General features: G+C 48.3%; 1 protein-coding gene across 1 annotated transcript; it reads left to right on the forward strand.

Moving 5' to 3' along the window:
- Positions 1 to 533: 533 nt before the first annotated feature.
- On the forward strand, positions 534 to 19,498 carry LOC128817520 (tumor necrosis factor ligand superfamily member 8-like). The gene is made up of 4 exons (XM_053996038.1): positions 534 to 728; positions 7,597 to 7,642; positions 18,429 to 18,500; positions 19,101 to 19,498. The coding sequence occupies exons 1-4, from the start codon at positions 534 to 536 to the stop codon at positions 19,496 to 19,498; spliced, it is 711 nt and encodes a 236-aa protein (XP_053852013.1).
- Positions 19,499 to 21,512: the final 2,014 nt, after the last annotated feature.

The raw sequence follows: 21,512 nt of genomic DNA on the forward strand, positions 1-21,512 counted from the left end.
CATCTCCTCCCTCTGTCCCCTGGCTGGTGATGCTGTGCTTGGGGCACCCCAGGGCACAGTGGGGCTGCCCAAAGACCACCTGTGGATGCAGAGCTCTGGAGGTGGCTCCCTGTTGGGAGGCAGCAGAGGTTTCAGTGCACAGCAGGAAGGCAGAGCTCAGGGCGACTCCCTGAGCCCAACTGCAGCTGCACAGAGTATAAAATGAAAGAGAATTTGCATATCTCCCCATTTCACAGAGCCTGGGGCGGGGGATCTGCTGTCTGTGCACCTTGTGACATCAGAAACCTCGGCTGCAGCGCAGGACCTCGGCGGAGAAATCCCTGAGCAAGAACATGAAGCTCCTTCCCCTGCTCACAGCTGCGTCCTGCCTCACGCCCCCGGGGCCCTCTCTTTGTACAGCAAGTGATGAAGTTTTTTTTCCAGATCACATGAGCCAGGATGAAGGGGGAAAATCCTGCCAGGAGCAGAGATGGGCTGCAACTTGAACCTGACCGAGGGGAGACACAGAGCAGTGCCTGGAGAGCTATATAAGAATGTGCCAGGAACAGGAGCAAACACTTTCTCAGGTGAAGGACTCACATGAATCAGCCATGAATGTGAATGAAGACACTGTTCCCAGGAGGCTTGGAGCCACTAACAAAGTCTGTTTGTATTCCATCATCGCCACCCTGGGTGTGTTGCTCGTCTTTGCCTTGGCCACCATCATGGTCCTGGTCGTCCAGAGGAAGGTAAGAGATGGATTCATTGCTCTCTTCTCTTCTCTTCTCTTCTCTTCTCTTCTCTTCTCTTCTCTTCTCTTCTCTTCTCTTCTCTTCTCTTCTCTTCTCTTCTCCCAATTCTGTGGCCAGAAGAACAGTTCCTTCCTCTGCTATAAATGCACACACCCATGAATTAGGGGAAAGGTGAAACACAGATAAAAGAACTTAAGAAAAAGAGGACCTTTCTCCACAGATAACATTTATTCTTGGCACGCAGTTCCTACTCTGTAAATGGAAAGAGAAGGCTCCTGATCCAAGGTGCCAAGCAGCCTCTGTCCCACCTGGTTTGATGTGTGTCTCCTGTTGGTTCTTTGGAGAGCAGCCAGTGCTTGAGAAGGTTTGGTCTGGTCCTCTGAAACAGACTGCTGCAGGGGACATGCCACAGCTCTGTGTGACACCCTGTGCTGGAGGGGAGCCTATGGTTTTTTGGAAGTGCCTGCTGATGTGGTGAGGCAGAGCTGTCCTGAAGCACCCAGAGCAGTGCTGGGGGCCAAGGAAGTCCCTCGTGCCCCCTGTCCCCTCAGTCCTGCCTTGGGTGTGATTTTTAATGCACAGCCAGAGTTGTAGAAAGGGTATCAGTGACACATGGTCACACACACAACCCTTCCCTCTACCAACAGTCACTTTAACTTCTTGAAATAAAAGATTGCTTTCAAATGGATCTGGGGTTGATGGGGAACCAGTGACAGCCAGAGCAGAGATAGATGGTTGTGAGGATAAAAAGTGAATTTCTGACCTTGTAGGGGCATTACCATCAACTTTACCAAAGTAAAATGCCAGGTCAGAAGTTTTATAGTCTCTGAAATCTTATTGCAAAAATCAAAGTGCTGAGGTACCCCCACTACTGTTCATGGAGGGAAAGCTCCAGCACAGAGCTGGATGAACTGGCCATGGAAAACAAAATATGATCCTTTGACTTAATATTTTCTCTTGCTAAATTTACCCTGTGCAATTTGTGTGCCCGTGTATGCACATTACCCAGAAATTAAACCCAGAAGGCTTGACTGATACTCCTTCAAGAGAGGAATCATTTACCTGTAATCAGTGTTCTCCCAAAAGAGAAGCACTTTGAGGACAGTTACCATGAGACACGGGGCTTTTTAAGTGAGAAATAGTGGGCTATCAGGGGAGATCTTTAAAATAACAGTCTAGGTAATTACAGACTTGCCACAGCTTTGCTGTATAATGAGGCTTTCATTTGTACTGATTATAGAAGCAAGCATTAAATCACCTCTCCATCAGGAGAAAGCAGTTACAGGAGTTGCCAGAGGAACAAGATTGCTGGAAGAGCCAAGGTTTTGACTTAAAAGAGTAATGACACCATTGCAGCTGCTTTGAAAACGAGCTTGGCTGAAGGAGGAAATACGAAGCTGAGGGGTGTGAGGAACAAATAAAATCAAGCAGCAATTTTACGCTCTGAGGAGAATTTGGCAGTGAAACACAAATTGTGTTTTGCTCTCAGGAAGTTCAGAAGCAGAACAGTCTTCCCCCATCTGTGCCTGGTCCTGAGGAGAGAACAAGTCCCCTCCCAGGGCAGAGAAGGAGTGTTGGTTCTGTGGGACAGGTTCCACAGGGAACTCCAGGCTTGCTCCAGTGGCTGCACTGTCAGAGTGAGGCTGGGCTCAGAATCTTTTGGGAATCTGAGCATCTCCAGCACTGACTGCCAGCACCTGAGGGGCTGGGGAGCCCTTGGAGCCCTGAGCTGCTCTAGGGATCACAGCACCACCAGCTGACTTCGTTATTTTCTCTATAACTCTGACAAAAGGACCAAAATCTTGTGTCATCATCTCCTTGGGTCAATGAGGTTTTCCCTCCAGATGTTCCCAGCTGATTGTGTGAGTGGTCCCTGAGTTCAGGGGCAGCTTCACACCCTGCTCCTGCTGAGCTGAGAGAGAAGCTTTTATTTCCCTCTGTTCCAAGGGATGTTTGGGGGTCACAGGGACAATGCAGGAGTTGGACCCTTGGGTGCCACAGCATTAAGAGGCTTGTGGTGACAAGATCACACTGTCCCTGCCCCCATCCATCACAGGCTGCCTTTTGATGAATTCATAATTGCCTACTTTAAGTTGAAGGAAGACAGATTGGAAAAGGAAAATCAAACTCTGCAGAAACCAGGCACTTGCAACCCCCACAATCTGGGTGCTCCAAAGAAGGGAAACACAACATGAAAGGCTGAATGAAAAAGGCAACTATGATTCAAAGCTGCTTCTCTGAATCCTACAGCACTTCTAACAGACACTATCACACCTCCCCACTTTCCAGCACCCCAAGAAATTTCCTTTACGCCTTGTTTTTAAGAAGAGTGGCACAGCACGTTAGTGCCATATCTGGGAAGGGTCAATTTTAGAGCTAAATTGGTTTTTTGGAACTCTTTGCAGTGCTGAAGTCAGTTCATTTCTTCAGCTTTCATCTGCAGAACCACTTGGCTTCAGGCCATTGTTGATCTTTCACAAGTGACTCAATTTTCCTCTGGAATGAGCATAGTCTCTGTAAGGTGGTCTGGAGCCATCATTTTTCTTCTTAACACTGTTTATAAGTGTGTTATAAACACACTTGTGCCTGCTGCATTCACTGCTGGATATATGTGTATATACCCACCTCTGGAGATACTTGTGTGGCAAACCAGTGACAGAGAATGGGACAGGAAGGGCTGGAAAATGTCATTTTAAGGCACACAGACCCTCACAAGTCTGGTGCTGTACAGAAAGGCTCATCAGACACCTGGGCCTCCAATTAACAAATTGTTTGGACGTCCAGAGTCCATGATCTGGGTTAGTCCATCACTGCTCTGGGTTTTGTAGACTTCATCTATTGAACCTCTAAATTGTGTGGGGAAAACCTTTTTATCACCAGCAAATACTAAAGGTCAGAGAAGGTTTTTCTATTTGCTGATCTGCTCTTTAAGGCTGTTAAGAACCTTTAGCAGTAGATTTGTGAATGACTCATACAGCAGCCAGCACAACCTTGCACTATTTATTGCGGTTTTATGTCTCCTAAAAACTCATTTTGGCCCCAGATGCCCCACTCAGGCTTGTTGGCCCCCTCTTGTGGCAACCCTGACAGACAGGAAGATAAAATTTTAGAAATAAAATAAAATTAAAATACTGAAAATTCCTCTAAAAGCAGATTTCCCATTCGTTGAGCACTACAGGAAATCCACTGAGGCATTTTAGGAGAAAACTTCCCTGATCCAGCTCTTGCTGTGGATGTTCTGTGCAGTGACAGTCACCTGCTGTCTGGAAGTGCCACTTTGACAGCTTTGGTCAGCACAGGAAAAACTGATTTTCACTCTGTTTCCTGTGAGGCTCATCATCAGATGAGGGACAGTGGGGACAGTGCTCTGCTTCCTGCACTTCTCATGTCCAGCTTCAACCAGGAGGAACCTGCCCCCATCTTCTTCCCCAGCCAGAGCTGGGTCATAGAATAAATCCCAAAATCACTGAAAAGACCATCACATCCAAGCTGTGCTCAATCCCACCTTGTCCCCAGCCCAGAGCTCTGAGTGCCACCTCCAGCCCTTCCTGGGACACCTCCAGGGATGGGCACTCCATCCAAACCTTCCTGGGCAGCTCCTGACAATGTTTAATCACCCTTTCCATGGGGAAATTCCTGCTCAAATCATGGTGGTTAGAGGCTGAGCAGAAACACAGGAGAGCCTTGGCACTTCTTTTTAAATTGAAGCATTTCCTTTGAGGGCAGGGGACCAAAGAGCTCCTCCCCACAGAGCTGCAAGGAGGAGATGCTCCCTGGCCCAGTCACCCTGAGCCAGGCCCTTTGTGGGGACTGGGGTTTGGGGGAATTCCTTGGACTTTCTAGAGGTAGATAAAGGCTTCACAGAATCCCAGCCTGGTTTGGGCTGGAAGGGACCTTAAAGCTCATCCCATCCCACCCCTGCCATGGCAGGGACACCTCCCACTGTCCCAGGCTGCTCCAAGCCCTGTCCAGCCTGGCCTTGGGCACTGCCAGGGATCCAGGGGCAGCCACAGCTGCTCTGGGCACCCTGTGCCAGGGCCTGCCCACCCTCCCACGGGTCAGAAGTGTGTGGTTCAATGAATATTCACTGTTGTGACCCAGGAATTGAGAATGACCCTTTATTCTGCCTCAGCTTGAGAAAGTTTCTTGTAAAATGATTAAGGGAAAGAAGAAATAAATCACTTTCCCTGGCACCTGATTGTCATTTTCGCTAATAAAGCAAACTCAAATTATTCTGCTTGCTGGGGAAAGACTGAGCTCCTTCATCACCAGCCCCCAGATCACTCCAGACATGGAGAAATTTGTTGTCTTGAATTTTTACTGAGCTGGCACTGTAGAATTTAATCTGTTTGGGCTCCTCCTGTGTGCCTCTTTGCATTCCAAATGACAACATTACATGTGATATTCTTGCTGCTGGAAAATAAAGAAATAATACCAGTAATATTTCAAAGGAAGTCCTAAAGGTTTATTTCAGTATCTAAAATAATTTGCTTTGGTATGGGCTGACTTTACTTGCTCAGAGCCTTCCCAGGTGAGAACACAAAGCCTTTAGTCCATTTTAATTTTGGTTTTATGCCCTGAGTGCAGAGCAGGCTCTGAGCCACCAGCAAAGCAAACACCTCCCTGGCTGTCTGATTTCATTGAGTGCAATCTCACTGGGGGCAGAGCAGTCTTTTTCTGTCACCTAAAACATCCCAAATTTTCCACAGAGAGCAGGAATATTCAGATATTGCATTGAACAGCAACACCTCCCTGTGCCCCGAGTGTGTGTGAGACAACAGCCCAGGGCAGGGGCAAGGGAAGGGGCTGAGAGGTCCTGGCAGAGATTCCTGGGAGTGTTTTCAGCCCAAACCCTGCTCAGTTTAACATTTGGTGATATGTGATGAGATCCATGAGAGTTCCTAAGGGAGGATGTTGTGTCAGGGCCAAAAAGCTTGGAGATATCTATTTTTTCAAATTCCATCTCTGGGTTCCTGTTCTCCTGCTGCCCAGCACGTCCCTGCACAGCTCAGGAAGGTCACCTGGAGAAATATTGGCTCAACAGGCGACTCTGCCCTGCCTTACACAGGTGTGGGGAGAGAAAATGAACAAATTACAGATCTCCAGACTCCTGGAGAAGCACAGAATCATTCAAACTGGGAAAGAGCCCAAAGATCAGTGAGTCCAGCCATTAACTTGTCACTGCCCAGTCCCCTGGGAGCAGCTCTGCTGCCTTGCAGGACACAGCATTTGGCATCAGACCAAAGCATAACAACTCTGCTGGGAGCAGATGCAGCTCCACACTCCACTGCTGTTCAAAACATAGCCACATGAAGCCAAAATCTAATTAAAAACCTTCCTAAACATTTAAGATTAGAACATTAAGTACCACAAACAGACCCAGCTTCACACACAGAAATGAGGTGTTTGTGCTGTTACACCACTATGGATGAAGCTGTTCCACCACAGCAGTGCCAAATTTCTCCCAGGAGATATCAGATGTTGTCTTAAAGCTGGTACAGCTTCCCAAATTTCTCCTTCCTCGACATCCTGGTGGGTCACCAGGGAACAGGGAAGTGCTCAGGGCACCGAGTCTGACAGGGCTCAAGGAGCAGCTGGGAGAGGTTTTAGGTTCTATGGTTTAATTTTAGGTAAGTGAGGAGCAGGGAGAAGGACTTAATGGATCCCTTCCAATGTGCCAAGCTGGACCTGGCCTGATTAGCCTGCACAATTAGCCCAGGTAATTTGCACCCAGGTAAGAGGAGCTGGTTCAGCCCAGTCTGAGCAAAGCCCACTCCGTGTCACTGGAATCCCTGTGGGATCACCCAGGGTGAGACTGAAGGGATGTGACACACAGTGAGGAACTACGGGAATTAATCACACACACTCCATTTTCTTCATGGTGGAAAAAACCCTTCCTTAGTCACATAACTCCTTTTTATCCAGTTTTACAGACCTCATGTGTGACTCCCATTGGTCAGGAGCTTTCTTGCCAATTACTTTATTGCTCGTTAACAAGTTGTTATTCTGTATTAATTGGTCACTCAAACCCCTGGTGTGTACGTGCAGGGACAGTTGTTTGTGAGAGATAGTTTTCATTTTTTCTATCTAACAGTATAAAACCAGTTTATACAGGTATAAGTTGTTTTTTACCCAGGACTAGATTGCTATGCTAATGAACTGCTCACACCAGGATTGCTTTCACATGGGAACTTGCACAGTGCTGGCTTGACTTAGAAGAAATGACAGGCCAGCCAGAGCAGCCCTGATTTCATACGGCTTTTCTTTATAACTTTTCTACCTTACTGCAACAAGGAACTCCCAATGCTCTCCTCAGCTGTTGGGAGAACATTTTGCTCCTTGAGGGCATTTATGAGCTGCCAGGAGCTCTGGGGTGTGTGTTTGGGTGACAGAAAGGTGTCATCAGAGGAATCCTGCTGCATCTCACCCTGGAGTTGGTTTTCTGGGAATTTCTCATGTCATGTTGATTGAGGACAATTTCCTGTGCCATTTTCACCCTTGGTTTTACATCTCAGCAAGAAGCAGGAGGAGAAGTGAGACAGGACATCACTGTCACGCTCAGACCCTTTTGGGGCTTCAATGATCTTTTGCAGGCACTTGGCTCTCCAGGTTGTCCAGTCCCACTCTGTCCTACTCTCTCCAAGCCTTGAAAGACACAGAGAGGGATTTTTAGGACTTGGGCTTCTGAAACAGCCCCAACAGAACCCACATAATTTTCTTAATGCACTGAGAGAATCTGGCTGTGTCAGAAATGTCGATTTTCTATGTTAGAAAAAACCAGAAATGTTTCAGATCCACAGTTGCACCTGAAATGGGCATTTCCTATTCCCAAAATAATCCATCTCTACTCTTTCTTCTCTTTCAGGTAGCTGATCCTGTCATGGAGGGCATCAAAAAACCCATTAAGACAGGTAAGACCCCTAAACAACACAGGCAATTTGTCATATCTGCAATGCAAATATTGCCCAGGGTCACAAATAAGTCAATTGTGCACATCTTGACCTTTACAATAAAGGCTCCTCTTGGTGAAGAGCTAAAGTAGTGGGTGAAAAATGAAAATGAGAAAAAAGCTTTCAAATTACTCAGTACATCCAGGAACCAGTGCATGGCTGAGGCAATAAATATTTCTGAATGTGCCCTGGGGTGTCTTTTCCAAAGAGCTTTTTGCCAGGACATGTACACATCATTCTGATTTTAAGGTTTTATGTTAAGTGCTGTCTCTTGCAAATATGTGTAAAGCCGTCGTCTTCACAAGGGAGGGGTGAAAATGTGTTGCACGTATCCCAAAACAGCTCCTGGTTTGAGGGGAAAAGGGAGTGGGTGGGTCGAGAAGGGACAAGGGGAGACCAGCAGCAAAAGATACAGAGCAAGGAATTGGAACCGGCAGAGTGTGAGCACAGAGAGCCTGAAATAAGAAAATCTGTCTAACAGAGACAATTTACCAAGATTCTGCTTTGCCTTAGCATGAATCAGGAGCACTGTTCACATCAGTGACACTGTGACATGAGCCTCCCACAGATCTCAGCACCAATATTTGACTCCTTGCAAAAGCAAGTTGGTGCCCAGTCCCAGAGGGCAGGAGGTGCCATTGCCTCCACCCCAGTGGGGAAATGAAGCCCCGTGTTCATCCAGAGCTGGAGCAGAAGGGGAGAGTGGAGGAAACCAGGATTGCTCAGCTGGAGCAGGCTGAGGGCAGAGCTCCCCGGGGGCTGCAGCTCCTCCCGAGGGGCAGCTCCCATCTCTGCTCTGGGACAGGGACAGGAGCCAGGGAACGGCTGGGGCTGGGCCAGGGCAGCTCAGGCTGGAGAGCAGGAAAGGTTCTTCCCCCAGAGGGTGCTGGCACTGCCCAGGCTCCCCAGGGAATGGGCACGGCCCCGAGGCTGCCAGAGCTCCAGGAGCGTTTGGCCAGCGCTGCCAGGGATGCCCAGGGTGGGGTTGGTGGGGGGTCTGGGCAGGGCCAGGGGTGGCACTGAATGATCCCTTCAGTCCCTTCCAGCTCAGGATATTCTGTGCTTCCAGAATTCTAAGTAAGACGAGCCCAAGGTCTGGAGAGTCCCAGCCCCACAATCACCTTTTCTGCAGCTTTTGCAGCGTTTGGGCACCCCCACTCCATTTTGGGTAACTTTTGAATCCCTGACTCTGCCATGCTGGGCTTGTTTCACAGCCCACAGCTCCCCAAGCAGTCCCTGACTGTCCCCGTGTCCTTCCTGAGAGCTCCACATCTTGCCTGACCATCACTTGTTGTAAATTCTAACATTCCTGTAACCTGGAGGAATTTTCCTTTCCCCTTAGGCTCCCCCCAAACACACACACTGCTTTCTCTCTAGCAACCTAAGCATCCCCTTAAATCTTCTTAAGCCTTCCTCAAGTCTTTTTGTGCTTTATTTTGTATCTGAAGAGGCTCAGAGATAGAGCAGGATCTGAAGGCATGGAGCCTTCTGATCCACAGAGGAGGAGCCACAGAGGTCGCACCTCTAGGTCAGCGCTTTTCAAAGCAAAGCACAAGGGGTAGGAGCAGGGAGAGAGATGTCACTGGTCCAAAAGTCCATTAATCGTTATATTTGTATTATTTATATTTATATTTATTTATATTTTTATTTATATTAATTCTATGAATCTAAAATAAAAATATGAAAATATAAAACTAATTCATTATTATCAATCGAGAATTTATATAATAATGTTGATGTTGATTTATATGATATTAATCATAATTGTGTGTTTATATAATCTTCATATAAAATTACATATATTATATGTTTTATAGTTATACAAATATATAAATATAAAATTATAAATAAATTAAATTATAATAAATATAAATTTATAAAGACATTTTAAATTTATTTAAAATATACAAAACCATAATATTTAAAAAAGCATATATTTAAAATATATTTAAAATATAAAAAACATAAATTTATATTATTTATATTATTTATATTATTTGTATTTATATGAAATAAAATAATATATATATACCTATATAGCATATATAAACCATATATATATATTATATATATATATATGATTTTATTTCAGCTCAAGCAACTCATGCAGTTGTTTTTGCTCCTCACCAGCAGCTGGCAGGTGCCAGGGAGGAGCAGTGTGCTCTCCCCAGGAATGGCCAGGATGCTGTCTCATCAGCCAGAACGTTTGTCTTTAGGTCCATATCAATCCCAGGCAGCCTCTTGCTCTGAATTTCCGAATTCTGCTGCTCAGTCTGAGGTGATGCCGTTAGTGAAGGACCGAAGGGGGGCTGAGAGTGAGAGCCCACATGAGGAAGAGCTGCTGAAAGCTGGTTTTAGAGGATTGAAATGCTCTCCCAGCCCATCACTCTCTGTGGGAGGGTAACAGAGCATTCAAGTGTGAGCAAATTGTCAGGGCCTTTTCTTTTCCTCTTAAAATGCATAAAGCAGAGCTTATTAATTATCAGCAAAGAAGAGAGACAGGGGAGACTTTGAGGTGGTCAAAGAATCCGATTTTACTGTGGGATACAAATGCTTATCTAATATTTTAGGGAGACTAGTAATGTTTTGCTACAATGACTGGGTTCAAGATCACATAAACAAACATATACATTTTAAACATCTCTAGCTTGCAGAAGTCCGATGTATTTTTTTTTTTTCCAGTAAACCCCTCAGATTGAATCTTCTTGCAATCTTGATTTAATCCTCAAAGTTCTGTTTGCTCTTGCTGACGAATTTTGTTTATCAAATCTCTTCTGCTAATAAGGTCCAAAGCACTCTCTGTTGTGTGTACCCACAATTAATTAACATAGCTATGGGTAATTTACTGAGGGCCCCTCACAGGGAGCTCTGTCAGCCCTGCCTGCTGGCAACCAAGCAGGGACTTGTGGCAACTGCAGCCAGGTCCCACCCAGAGACAGGAGCGGGAGAAGCATTCAGGGAAGGCACTGAGCTGAGGCTGCAGTTGCTGTGGATTTAGATTTGGATCCACTCTGTCTCCCAGGCAGCCCAGATGGAAATTGGGTGTGGTTTGTAGCCGTGAACCAGGGCTCCTGCATTGCTAAAATGGGCAAGGGAGTGAAAAACCAGCATTGCCCAGCTGGCAGCTGGGTGCTGAGCCTGCCCCCAGCCCCGTGTCAGTGCCAGCATCTCAGGGATGCTCTGGGGGACACAGCCCCACCCCTGGAAGGGTCCAAGGCCAGGCTGGACAGGGCCTGGAGCAGCCTGGGATAGTGGGAGTTGTCCCTGCCCATGGATGAGCTTTAAGGTCCCTCCCAGTCCAAGCCATTCCATGATCCTGTGACACAACAATTCTGTGCTGGGTCCAGCTGAGGTCACTCAGGCAGAGACCTCACTGAGCTGCCATCGGGCAGCAGCCCAGAGCCAGCCACAACACGGATTAATTGTGTCTTATTAAAGCAGGGAAATGCAATGATTTAATTTAAATCTCCAATGAGATTATGTTCTATTGTTAGCTAAACACCAGTGGGCACTAAAGCAGATTTATGGGAGTTTTCCAGCCCTGACTCAGCTGTCAGGCCCCAGTGGATGGGCTGCAGGAATCCACAGGCACAGGCTGAGAGCGATGCAATGCAGCTCATTAAATGTTTGTGTGAAAAATGGGATCAGTCTCCTCCAGTCCCCCGTGCCACTGTCGGTGCAGTACCTGAGCAACAGGGGGAAGGAATTCAATCCATCACTAAGTGTTTGTGAAATGTTCTTTCTATTGGAAGCATTTCTCTGCAGAAACTCATCCCCATTTCACAAATAACAAATCATCCATTAGTGTGGATCTGAGGAGTATTGTTATGTTCATTTTTTAGAGGGAAAATGAACTCACAGACAAATTGATGACCTGGAAAGGTACAGCCCTCATCATCTCCTTGCTGGCCTCTCTGAGCCTCATTTCACTGGGAATTGTGTAATCTAGGCTGATGGCTTTTCTTGTTATTTGACCTGCAAAGATTTGCTAGCAAAATCTCTTCTCATTTACAAAAGAGGAAAAACAAAACAAAACAAAACAAAAACAAACAAACAAACAAAAAAAAAACCTGCAGATACCAATGAATACACACACAATTTATAGGTATTTTTCTCTGACACTTGACAAACCAGGAAAAGAAATCCAGCACCCTGCTCTCAGTTTCAATGGGAAATATGTTCCCAAATAAAATGTGGCTCTGAGAAATTAATATAATACAGGTGACAGTCACAAACCTGCTACTGTAGAGAAAATCAGGCTGAAGCCAATGGGCCAAGGAGCCTTTTCAGATTTGCACCACGTCTCAGAGGGCAGTTTGGCCTTCTGCAACTTAATCTGATCCCAACACAATGAGAAGCCGCTGAGGGAGCTGGAAAGGGGCTCAGCCTGGAGAAAAGGAGGCTCAGGGGGGACCTTGTGGCTCTGCACAGCTCCTGACAGGAGGGGACAGCCGGGGGGTTGGGCTGTGCTCCAGGGAACAGCAACAGGAGGAGAGGGAACGGCCTCAGGGGAGGCTCGGGGTGGACATCAGCAGGAATTTCCCCATGGAAAGGGTGGGCAGGGATTGGCAGGGGCTGCCCAGGGAGGTTTGGAGTGCCCATCCCTGGAGGTATCCAAGGCGTGGCACTCAGAGCTCTGGGCTGGGGACAAGGTGGGGACCAGGCACAGGTTGGATTTGATGATCCTGGAGGTCTTTTCCAAGCTCGATGACCCTGTGATTGTGTGATGTCACTGCAGGGCAGTAGGCACCAATCCCACAGCAGTGGGCTCCTCAGAAATGGGTATTTCACACTGAGGCCACAAAGGTTTGCCCCTTGTCAGCCTCAGTGCAGGGAGGTGTCTGGGTGCATAAATGTGACCCTGCCTGAGGCCAGGACAGAGGAGTTGTGTTTCTCAGGTTGAAAAACCTGGGCAAGCCTGGGCTTGCAAATGCTAGAAAGGGTGCAGAAGCCTCCTGCAGGGCAGCATCAGGGGAAATGCACCACAGACATGCAGGGTGGGCTGCTGGCTGAGGTCATCACAGCTGGGCTGATTGGTACTGCTCAGGATGCTCAGTGCTGGGTCTGCCCTCTCTTCAGCACCTAAAACACAAGCTATGTGTGAATATATGTAAGTATATATGAATATACACACACACACATATATATATATATATATGAATAGCTCATGATATTATGTGTCTTTTGCTACACTGGCAAGCAGGCAGAGAGTTGAAGAGTTTTGACCTAAAATTCCACAGGTTTGGCAGTACTCAGGTGTGCAGTGAGGAATTCATCAGAGGTTCTTCCTAAATTTGGTGGGTGAAAAAGATATTTCTTTAATTTCTGGTTCTGGGAGGAAATTTGGCCAGCTGAGTTCAGTCCCCCTCAGACCTGAGAGGCAGCTCTGGGGCTCTCGGGGACCAAAGGCTCTCAGTGTGTGTGACAGGCACAGCCAGGAGCTGAGCCCAGGGCTCTGTCACGGAGCCCAGAAGGGGATGTCACCCAGCTGCCACTGTCACAGCATCACAGGCTGGACCAGTCCTTTGGCTGCTGTTTGCAGGGCACTGAACTGGCAGGAGAGAGTTAAAATTAGCTACAGGGACTTCAGGGAGTGGCTGCTGAGAAATAAAATGAGGCAAATTATGCTAACTCTGGCTTGCTGACAGAGATGTGTGACATCACCTTGCCTAATTCCATAAGCACTTAAATCCACGGGGGTTACAGATGATTCAAAAGCTGTTTGTTGCCTGCTTTTACTTCTTTACCTCATAGAATAATTCAGGGTTTTGCCCTGCTCCTGTGCCTGCCCACACTCAGCCCCCAGCCAGAGGTGATGCCACCCCCGCGGCAGTGGAATGTCACGCAGGGATGGCTGGGAGCAGGACAAGCCTCAGGAGCCCCACTCGAGGGGCTTTCCCTGTCTGGGTAGCAGCACCTTCCATGCTGACAGAGCCACTTTCAGCTCGTGGTTTCAGTGCCCTTTGTTAGTGCTCCTGTCAGACCCACCTCAGAGGTGGGGAAACTGAGGCAGGCAGCAGAGAGAACTTTCCCCGGCACAGTCACATCCTCTTGGACCTGTCTGGCAGCAGCCCAAGTGTCCTCATGTCCCTGAGCCCTTGGCTTCCTCCTGGCTGGACAAGGTGCTGCTGTGTTTTGATGCTCTGAGAGAACCTCAGGGGTTCATTTTGCACCTCAGGGGGAAATCCTGGGGGCTCAGTGAAATTGCAGCTTCTCTGAGATCCATTTCCCAGTCCCATTTCCTAGTCCCATTTCCTAATCTCGTTTCCTAGTCTCATTTCCCAGTCCCATTTCCCAGTGCCCGTTTCCCAGACCCATTTCCCAGCCCCTTTTGGCTCAGTGGGGAAAAGCTGCATGGACCTCCTGCAAACAACCAGGCTTTTTTCCTCGGGGCTGCACCCTCTGGATGCCCATCCCACCGTAAAAGGGGTCAAAAAGACAAAACTAAGTGATCTCCTGATATCTTCTTTAGGGTTTCCCCCTGAGACCCCTCCCTTTCCCAGCAGATCTCCTTGAAGCAGATCTGCAGTGCCTGTGCCTCACAGCACACAGTGAAACCAGTGTGTTCTCCTTGGTCCTTAGCCCCAAATGTAGCTTTGTCTTTCCTCCTCCTCGCAGTGTTTTTAAGCTCATCTAATCCCATTGATTGCAGAGGGATTACCTCTGATTTACACCATGACTCGTGCAAAGCCAATTAGGCGATGTGAGCACATCCATCGATCAGTCCTGCAGCTCTGGTAATTTCAGCCTCTCTTGGCTTGAGCTGAAATGTTTCAGATAAAAGAATTAACTTGAGAAATAAAAGTAGAAAATGGTTATAAAAGCTGTCTCAGCAGAGTGAGGACCAGACCTGTCTCTCTAAAACAAATTTTTTTCCATAATTTCCCTTCTGACTAATGCAGCTGATGTCACCGAATTTAAACGCAGGCACACCAAACTTGCTGTCAGCAATAAATGTTAAATACAGCTCTGGAAATGCACAGTGCAGCCATGTCAGAGAGGGGAGATCTTTAGGGAATCCCTGAGCAGCTCAGGCCCAGCCAGGTCGGGGCAGCTCTGGGCAGTTTCTGGGCAGGCTCAGCACCTGGCTTGGCACAGCTCGCAGGGCTGCAGCCTCCAAGGGCTGCTTGTGCAGCAGGGGATTTTCAGCCTTTGGAGGGTAAACCCCCTAAATACCACTGAGTTTCTGTAAATAATCTCCCCCTTCCTGCAGACACACGGAGTGTGAGTGGGGTTAGGATGCTGGTTGTGTTACCAGACTCTTGTTATCACCACAACAGCTTTAGCTGAAATAAGGGCCAGAAGGGTTTTTGCCCATCCTAAGCCATATCTTCACATCTCTGCCCTCACTAAAACACCAGATTGACATGACTAACACCAGGAAAGCAAGCTTTGGTTTTTCTTTGGGGATTTCCAGAATGGTGAAGGGACTTTGGTACATAACTTACTCATTCTTGGAGAGCAGTGAGCTCCTGTTCACCACAAAAGTCTTTAAACTATTGTAATCAGAGAAATATTGCAATTTTTTTTCAAGATATCCAGAGTTCCTCTCTCCAATGGAGAGTGCAAAGGGTGCAATATACACCACACAAACCCTCTCCAGCCAGGGGAACTTGGGTGTGGGACCAGCTTCTCCCTGATTTGTCCATCCTTGTTATCAAAACTCCCTTAGAAATCAGGTCATGTAGATACAGCAAGGGTCTGGAGATTTGAATCTCTTATCATTACCCCCAGTTTCAGGAATCCTATGAAACTTAAGATCCTTATCCCACTCTGCATATAAATAGAGCTCTTGTTAGAATCATGGAATCACAGAATATCCTGAGCTGGAAGGGACTGAAGGGATCATCCAGTTCAACCCCTGTCCCTGCCCAGACCCCCCACCAACCCCACCCTGGGCATCCCTGGCAGCGCTGGCCAAACGCTCCTGGAGCTCTGGCAGCCTCGGGGCCGTGCCCATTCCCTGGGGAGCCTGGGCAGTGCCAGCACCCTCTGGGGGAAGAACCTTTCCTGCTCTCCAGCCTGAGCTGCCCTGGCCCAGCCCCAGCCGTTCCCTGGCTCCTGTCCCTGTCCCAGAGCAGAGATGGGAGCTGCCCCTCGGGAGGAGCTGCAGCCCCCGGGGAGCTCTGCCCTCAGCCTGCTCCAGCTGAGCAATCCCAGTGCCCTCAGCTGCTCCTCACGGGCCCCTCCGGACCCTTCCCCATCCCCGTGCCCCTCCTTTGGACACTCTCTCACAGCTTTAGACCTTTCTTTTATTGTGGTTCTCAAAAGTGCCCCCAGGGATTGAGGTGAGGCCACACCAGCACTGTGGGACATGTGAGGATCATGACACACAACATCTGATGTCAAGTTTTAGTAGGATTTAGTTTTGTGCATTATCTGGCCCTTCAGAGACCCTTATAGGGTTGGGGATTGTGATATCAGTTTTACAAACCGAGTCACAGGAAAACTTCAGAGTTTTGTGTACCCTGGGAGAATTGAAAAAGCTTTACTGAAACTCCTTCCTGCTTTATTTTTGGTGTTCAGCTGTGGAATAAAACACAGAAAATTCCCAATTTGCCATCTGAGCTCCTGTGTACTTCCACAGCCACAGCAGGGCCAGGAGATGTAAAGGAGAGCAAATGCAAGGTGAAATAACCATTCACCTGTCAGGTTGTAGCACTGGGATATGCACAGTTTTCTTGAATCCATACCTTGTCTGTGTGTCCATCCACCTGTGGACCTAGGGGACAAATCTGTGTCACGCAGAATAAAGACACAATAATCACAGAATCATTGACAGAATCCCAGAATGGTTTGGGTTTGAAAGGACCTTAAATGTCAAATCATTCCAAACCCCTGCTATGGGCAGGACACCTTCCACTATCCCAGGCTGCTCCAAGCCCTGCCCAGCCTGGCCTTGGACACTTCCAGGAACGGATAATCAGTGCCATTAACTGAACATCCAATATGGTGAGAGAAGGAAAAACTTACAGAGAGGATGGAAGGCAGGAATATGGAGGGAAATGGGGTGAAATGCAAGGGGAAGAAGTGGTGAGCAGGGTGTGGGATGCAGGAACTGGATCACAGGGATGCGGTGCCGGGATGCAGGGGATGGGACACCGGGATGCGGTGCCGGGATGCAGGGGATGGGACACCGGGATGCGGTGCCGGGATGCGGTGCCGGGATGCAGGGGATGGGACTCGGCTCCTCGGTGCGCTGCGGCCGCCTGCAGTGCCGGGCACGGCCGTGGGATGGAGCCGTCCCCGCGGCCGTGGGATGGAGCAATTCCTGTGGCCGTGGGATGGAGCAGTCCGCGAGGCAGTGGGAGGGAACGATCCCTGCATCCCGTGGGATGGAGCCATCCCAGCGTCGCGTGGGACGGAGCAGTTCCCGCATCCCGTGGGAGGGAATAGATCCCGCGGCCTGGAGCAGTTCTCGCGTCCCGTGGGATGGAGCAGTTCCCGAGTCCCGAGGGATGGAGCAGTTCTCGAGGGACGGAGCAGTTCCTGTGGGACGGAGCAGTTCCCGAGGGATGGAGCAGTTCCCGAGGGATGGAGCAGTTCCCGAGGGACGGAGCAGTTCCCGAGGGATGGAGCAGTTCCCGAGGGACGGAGCAGTTCCCGAGGGATGGAGCAGTTCCCGAGGGATGGAGCAGTTCCCGAGGGACGGAGCAGTTCCCGAGGGACGGAGCAGTTCCCGAGGGATGGAGCCGTCCCCGCGCGGCTCTGGCGGGGCAGTCCCGGTTCCTCCCCGTCCCGGCTCTTTGGATTTGGAGCATTCCCGGGACACGGCTGCTGCCCTGGGCTCGGAACCGCGGGGCCGGGGCGGGCGGGCCGTGCCCGCGGGGGGAGCGGGGCAGGAGCGCGGCCGGCTCGGCCCCTCCAGCAGCAGCTTTCGGGTCCCTGGTGCCCAGAGCAGCTGTGGCTGCCCCTGGATCCCTGGCAGTGCCCAAGGCCAGGCTGGACAGGGCTGGGAGCAGCCTGGGACAGTGGGAGGTGTCCCTGCCCATGGCAAGGGTGGCACTGGATGAGCTTTAAGGTCCCTTCTGACCCAAAGCACTCTAGGATTATATGAACTATCTAAAGTCCTGGTGAAATCTACATTTTAACCGTGAGGGAACAGAGCAACGTTCCAGAAGCACCCAAAGAGACATTTTTAGAACTATGTCCCACCTAAATGTTTAAAAGCTTACTGTAACTGTGCCACAAAAACAACTTGGTTAAATTAAGCTTACCTGCACATAATTTCTGTTTCATAGAATCAGAGAATCCCAAGCTGGTTTGGGTTGGAAGGGACCTTAAAGCTCATCTTGTTCCACCCCCTGCCATGGGCAGGGACACCTCCCACTGTCCCAGGCTGCTCCCAGCCCTGTCCAGCCTGGCCTTGGGCACTGCCAGGGATCCAGGGGCAGCCACAGCTGCTCTGGGCACCCTGTGCCAGGGCCTGCCCACCCTCACTGTAATTCCTCCTTATATCTATTCCAAATGCACCCCCTTTTAATTTAAAACCATCACTCCTATTTTCAAGAAGCAGGGTAAAGAATTTAATTTTTTCACGGCTGAGAGCTGCAATCTGCCAGAGCTTTAGGTTGTTACAGATTTACCAGCTGAGTGACACTGCTTTGAATTCCCTGGGCAGGTCAGATATCCTCAGCCAAGGAGTAAGAACCATGCTGGAAGTGGGGTACCAAGTGCTGGTTGCATTTTACAGTACCAAAATAAAAAAATATTCAGGAGCAATGAGTTAATCTGTTGTTTTCTTCAGGTAACACCTTTGAAGACCTTTTGAAAATCCAACAGAGTGTCCCAGCCAAGGGAGCTGTTGCCTACATGAGAGGTCAGTGGGGAGCCCCGGATGGGGGAAGAGGGCTGGGAAAGGGAAATTTCAGAGCTGTCTGAAAAGCTGCTCATGTCATTCACACTGGGTTTAGTAGCAAATAGCCTTTTTGTCCAAATGGGCATTTTATAGGAAAAAAAATCCTTAGCTCTCCTGGAATGTGATTGACAAACCCTTATCTGATCCTAGAACCCTTTTTTTCAACTTGATAAACATAAATAGAAATAAAGATTTGCCTTCTGCAGGCGCACAGAGGAATGTACACCTCCATGAACTGTACAATCTCCATGAATATGGAAAGTACATGAATGTACATCTCTATGAATTCCCTTCAAATGCCAAGTGGGGAAATAATGGAGATGAACACTCATGCATTTCGCTGTCCCAGGTTTCCCGAGGGCTGAGCAAATCCTTGGAATTTTTAATGCCCCACCTCCATGTGTGAGCTCCCAGCTGTGATTCCAGGAGTTTTCCTGGAGTTTCCTGCAGGAAACCACTGAGCAGGTGTCTCCTTTTAGCAGGAAACACTGCTGGAAGTGTCCTGGGGCTGAAGGGAGCTCAGTGGAGCTCAGAGCTAACAGCCCTTTGCTCTCCCTCCAGTGTCCAGCGCAGTGAACAGCTCCAAGCTGAGCCTGGTGGAGAAGGGGACCTGTGAGGCCATCCAGTGCATGAGCCAGGAGCTGGTGATCAGGGAACAAGGCCTCTACTTGATCTTCTGCCACTTGAACTTTCACTTTCCCAACTGCTCCAAGAGCCCCATCGACCTCAAGATTGAGCTCCTGGTGAACGACAAGGTGGACAGGCAGACGTTGTCCACACTGTGTGCGTCGGAAACGTGCCAAGACAAGACTTTTAAGACTTTGCTCCAGCTGCACTTGACACACCTGAAAGTGGAGGACCGGATATCGGTAACACTGAACCATCCTGAATTCCTGAATGACATTTCTCTTCCCAATGAAAACGTTCTCGGGGTCTTGAGGTACAGCGATGGAATGTGAGCAGCTCCCTGATCTCCCACTGCTGCCCAGACCCTTTCTCTGAACACCAGCAGCCTGCTTTTACTAGGCACCACCTTGGTTTAAATTTCACACCTCACTTCATCCCTACAGTGGACAAGGAACTTTGTGAGTGTCCCAGAAAAAAAAACAAAACACTGCAAGAGCCACACCTGCCAGAATCCCTGGCTTGGCTGCAGGTGGGATTGTTGGACTATCCAGCTTATAGCCCACCAAGGGTTCCTCAAAATAATCTGTTCAAACACAGACTAAAACCCAGCCAGATCACGGCAAGAATCCACAACACAGAGATTTTTATGGTCATAAATTGCTGGCACAATGCCTGTGCTCAGGACATTGGGAAATCTGTTTATTTTATGGAGTAGTTTTTTAAACTGGTCTTTCCAAAAACCCATCAGTCAAAGCTTGTAGTCAAAGCTTTTCTTTACCACGGGCACTCAATGACAACTCTGGAGTAGATTCATTGTACAACAGCAGAAATTATGAATATCTTGACTCTTGGGCTGGTAACTGAAACTCTGGGGCAGGACATAGGAGATTTGGGATTTACAGGATATTTCTGTGCTGCATTCTGCTGTGGACTTTATGTCGTTTCTTTCAAGTGTCTTCCTTGTCACTATTTATCCATCTTTTCTATTTAAATATAAAGCTCTTTGGGACGGAGACTTTGTCTAAGCAGAGTCCTCAGCCTCTGTTCTCCCCTGGGGTTTCACATTAAACATTAAAACAGCACTGGAGTTGCCAATCTGGCAAATAGCAAAGTTCATTAGGATGCATTTTCCTCAGGTGCTGCCCTGGCAGTTTGGCAGTCCCTGTGTGACACAGAGCACACTGGGCTGGGAGTCTTCCTCCAGCACCAGCACTTTCTGGAAAGCCAGGGCTCCAGACTTCCCCAAAGTCCAAACTTTCCCAAAGACAGTTTCAGACTGGCCCTCAGCTGAGAGCTGAGATGTTTGAGCAGGCCAGAGGATGGGTGGTATTTGAGCTTCTTTGGATGCCTGGAATATTTAGAGAATGCAGGATAAAAGAAGAATCTCAGGCCCTCTTATTCCATGAAATGCAGTAACCCAGACATTTATTTGCAATTTCATTCTTACAGTGTGGGGAGGGAAGGAACCAAGAGGTTCCCAAAGCTGGTCCCAGTTCAGTCCTTCCCCTTTTCCCTTCATCTCTGGGAACTCAGGAAAGCCTATTCTCACCATTATTGGAGTTTTTCCCCTTGCACAACTGACATTTTTCTCTGCCTGCAGTTTGGCAAACTCTCCACAGCAAACATTTAGTCATAGATTGAGTTTCTGGCTCCAGAAACCCGGTGGTTTATCATCCAAGCTCAGTGGATGCTGGTGACTGATGTGGCTCAGTTTGTGTGAGCACACTCCAAATATTCCTCAGAGCAGTAATTTGTTTCTTGTTTTACATCACCAGAAACTGACAGTGCATATCAATGAGGTTTTTTCTCATCCACCAGGTGACTTCAAATGACACCAGACACTTTCCAAAAGTCAGGAACAACTGATATGATTCACTGCTAGCGATACCCACTTTCTGTTCTGATGAACATTGATGCAAAAAAAAATTCCTTTTGCTGTTAATGACTCAGGGAAAATGAAAAAAAAAAAAAAAAAGAAAGAAAAGAAAACTAAATGAAAAAGAAAAAAAAAAAAAAAAAAAACCATGGATTTAGTTTTCTCTTCTTTTTTTTTCTCTTAGCAAAGAGAAATTTATTTTTATAAGGGTCAGCTGACCCTGCCTATGACTTTGGAACCTCCTCTGGGATGTCCTCACCCCTCTGGGCCCTGTAAATCCCTCATGTCTCTGAACAGAGTTTTTAACTTCTATTTGCCTCCACTTTGATCCACACAATCCGTTTCCAGAGAAGTTAAAGCAAGCCTGGCAGTGAGGGATCATAGCTCCTGAATATAGAAGCAGTCAGTGAATGAAAACATGCATCTCCTCACATACCCCACCACTCCTCCTCTCCCTTGAGGCTTTGAAT

The sequence above is a fragment of the Vidua macroura genome, chromosome 21 (genome assembly GCF_024509145.1).
Source record: "Vidua macroura isolate BioBank_ID:100142 chromosome 21, ASM2450914v1, whole genome shotgun sequence".
Lineage (NCBI taxonomy): Eukaryota > Metazoa > Chordata > Aves > Passeriformes > Viduidae > Vidua > Vidua macroura.

What these genes read in the sequence shown, in the direction of transcription:
- LOC128817520 (XM_053996038.1), top strand. Translation starts at nt 534, where the DNA reads ATGTGCCAGGAACAGGAGCAAACACTTTCTCAGGTGAAGGACTCACAT. An exon ending in CAAAAAACCCATTAAGACAG is followed by an intron (nt 7,643 to 18,428) that starts GTAAGACCCCTA and finishes TGTTTTCTTCAG; the next exon opens with GTAACACCTTTGAAGACCTT. An exon ending in AGCTGTTGCCTACATGAGAG is followed by an intron (nt 18,501 to 19,100) that starts GTCAGTGGGGAG and finishes CTCTCCCTCCAG; the next exon opens with TGTCCAGCGCAGTGAACAGC.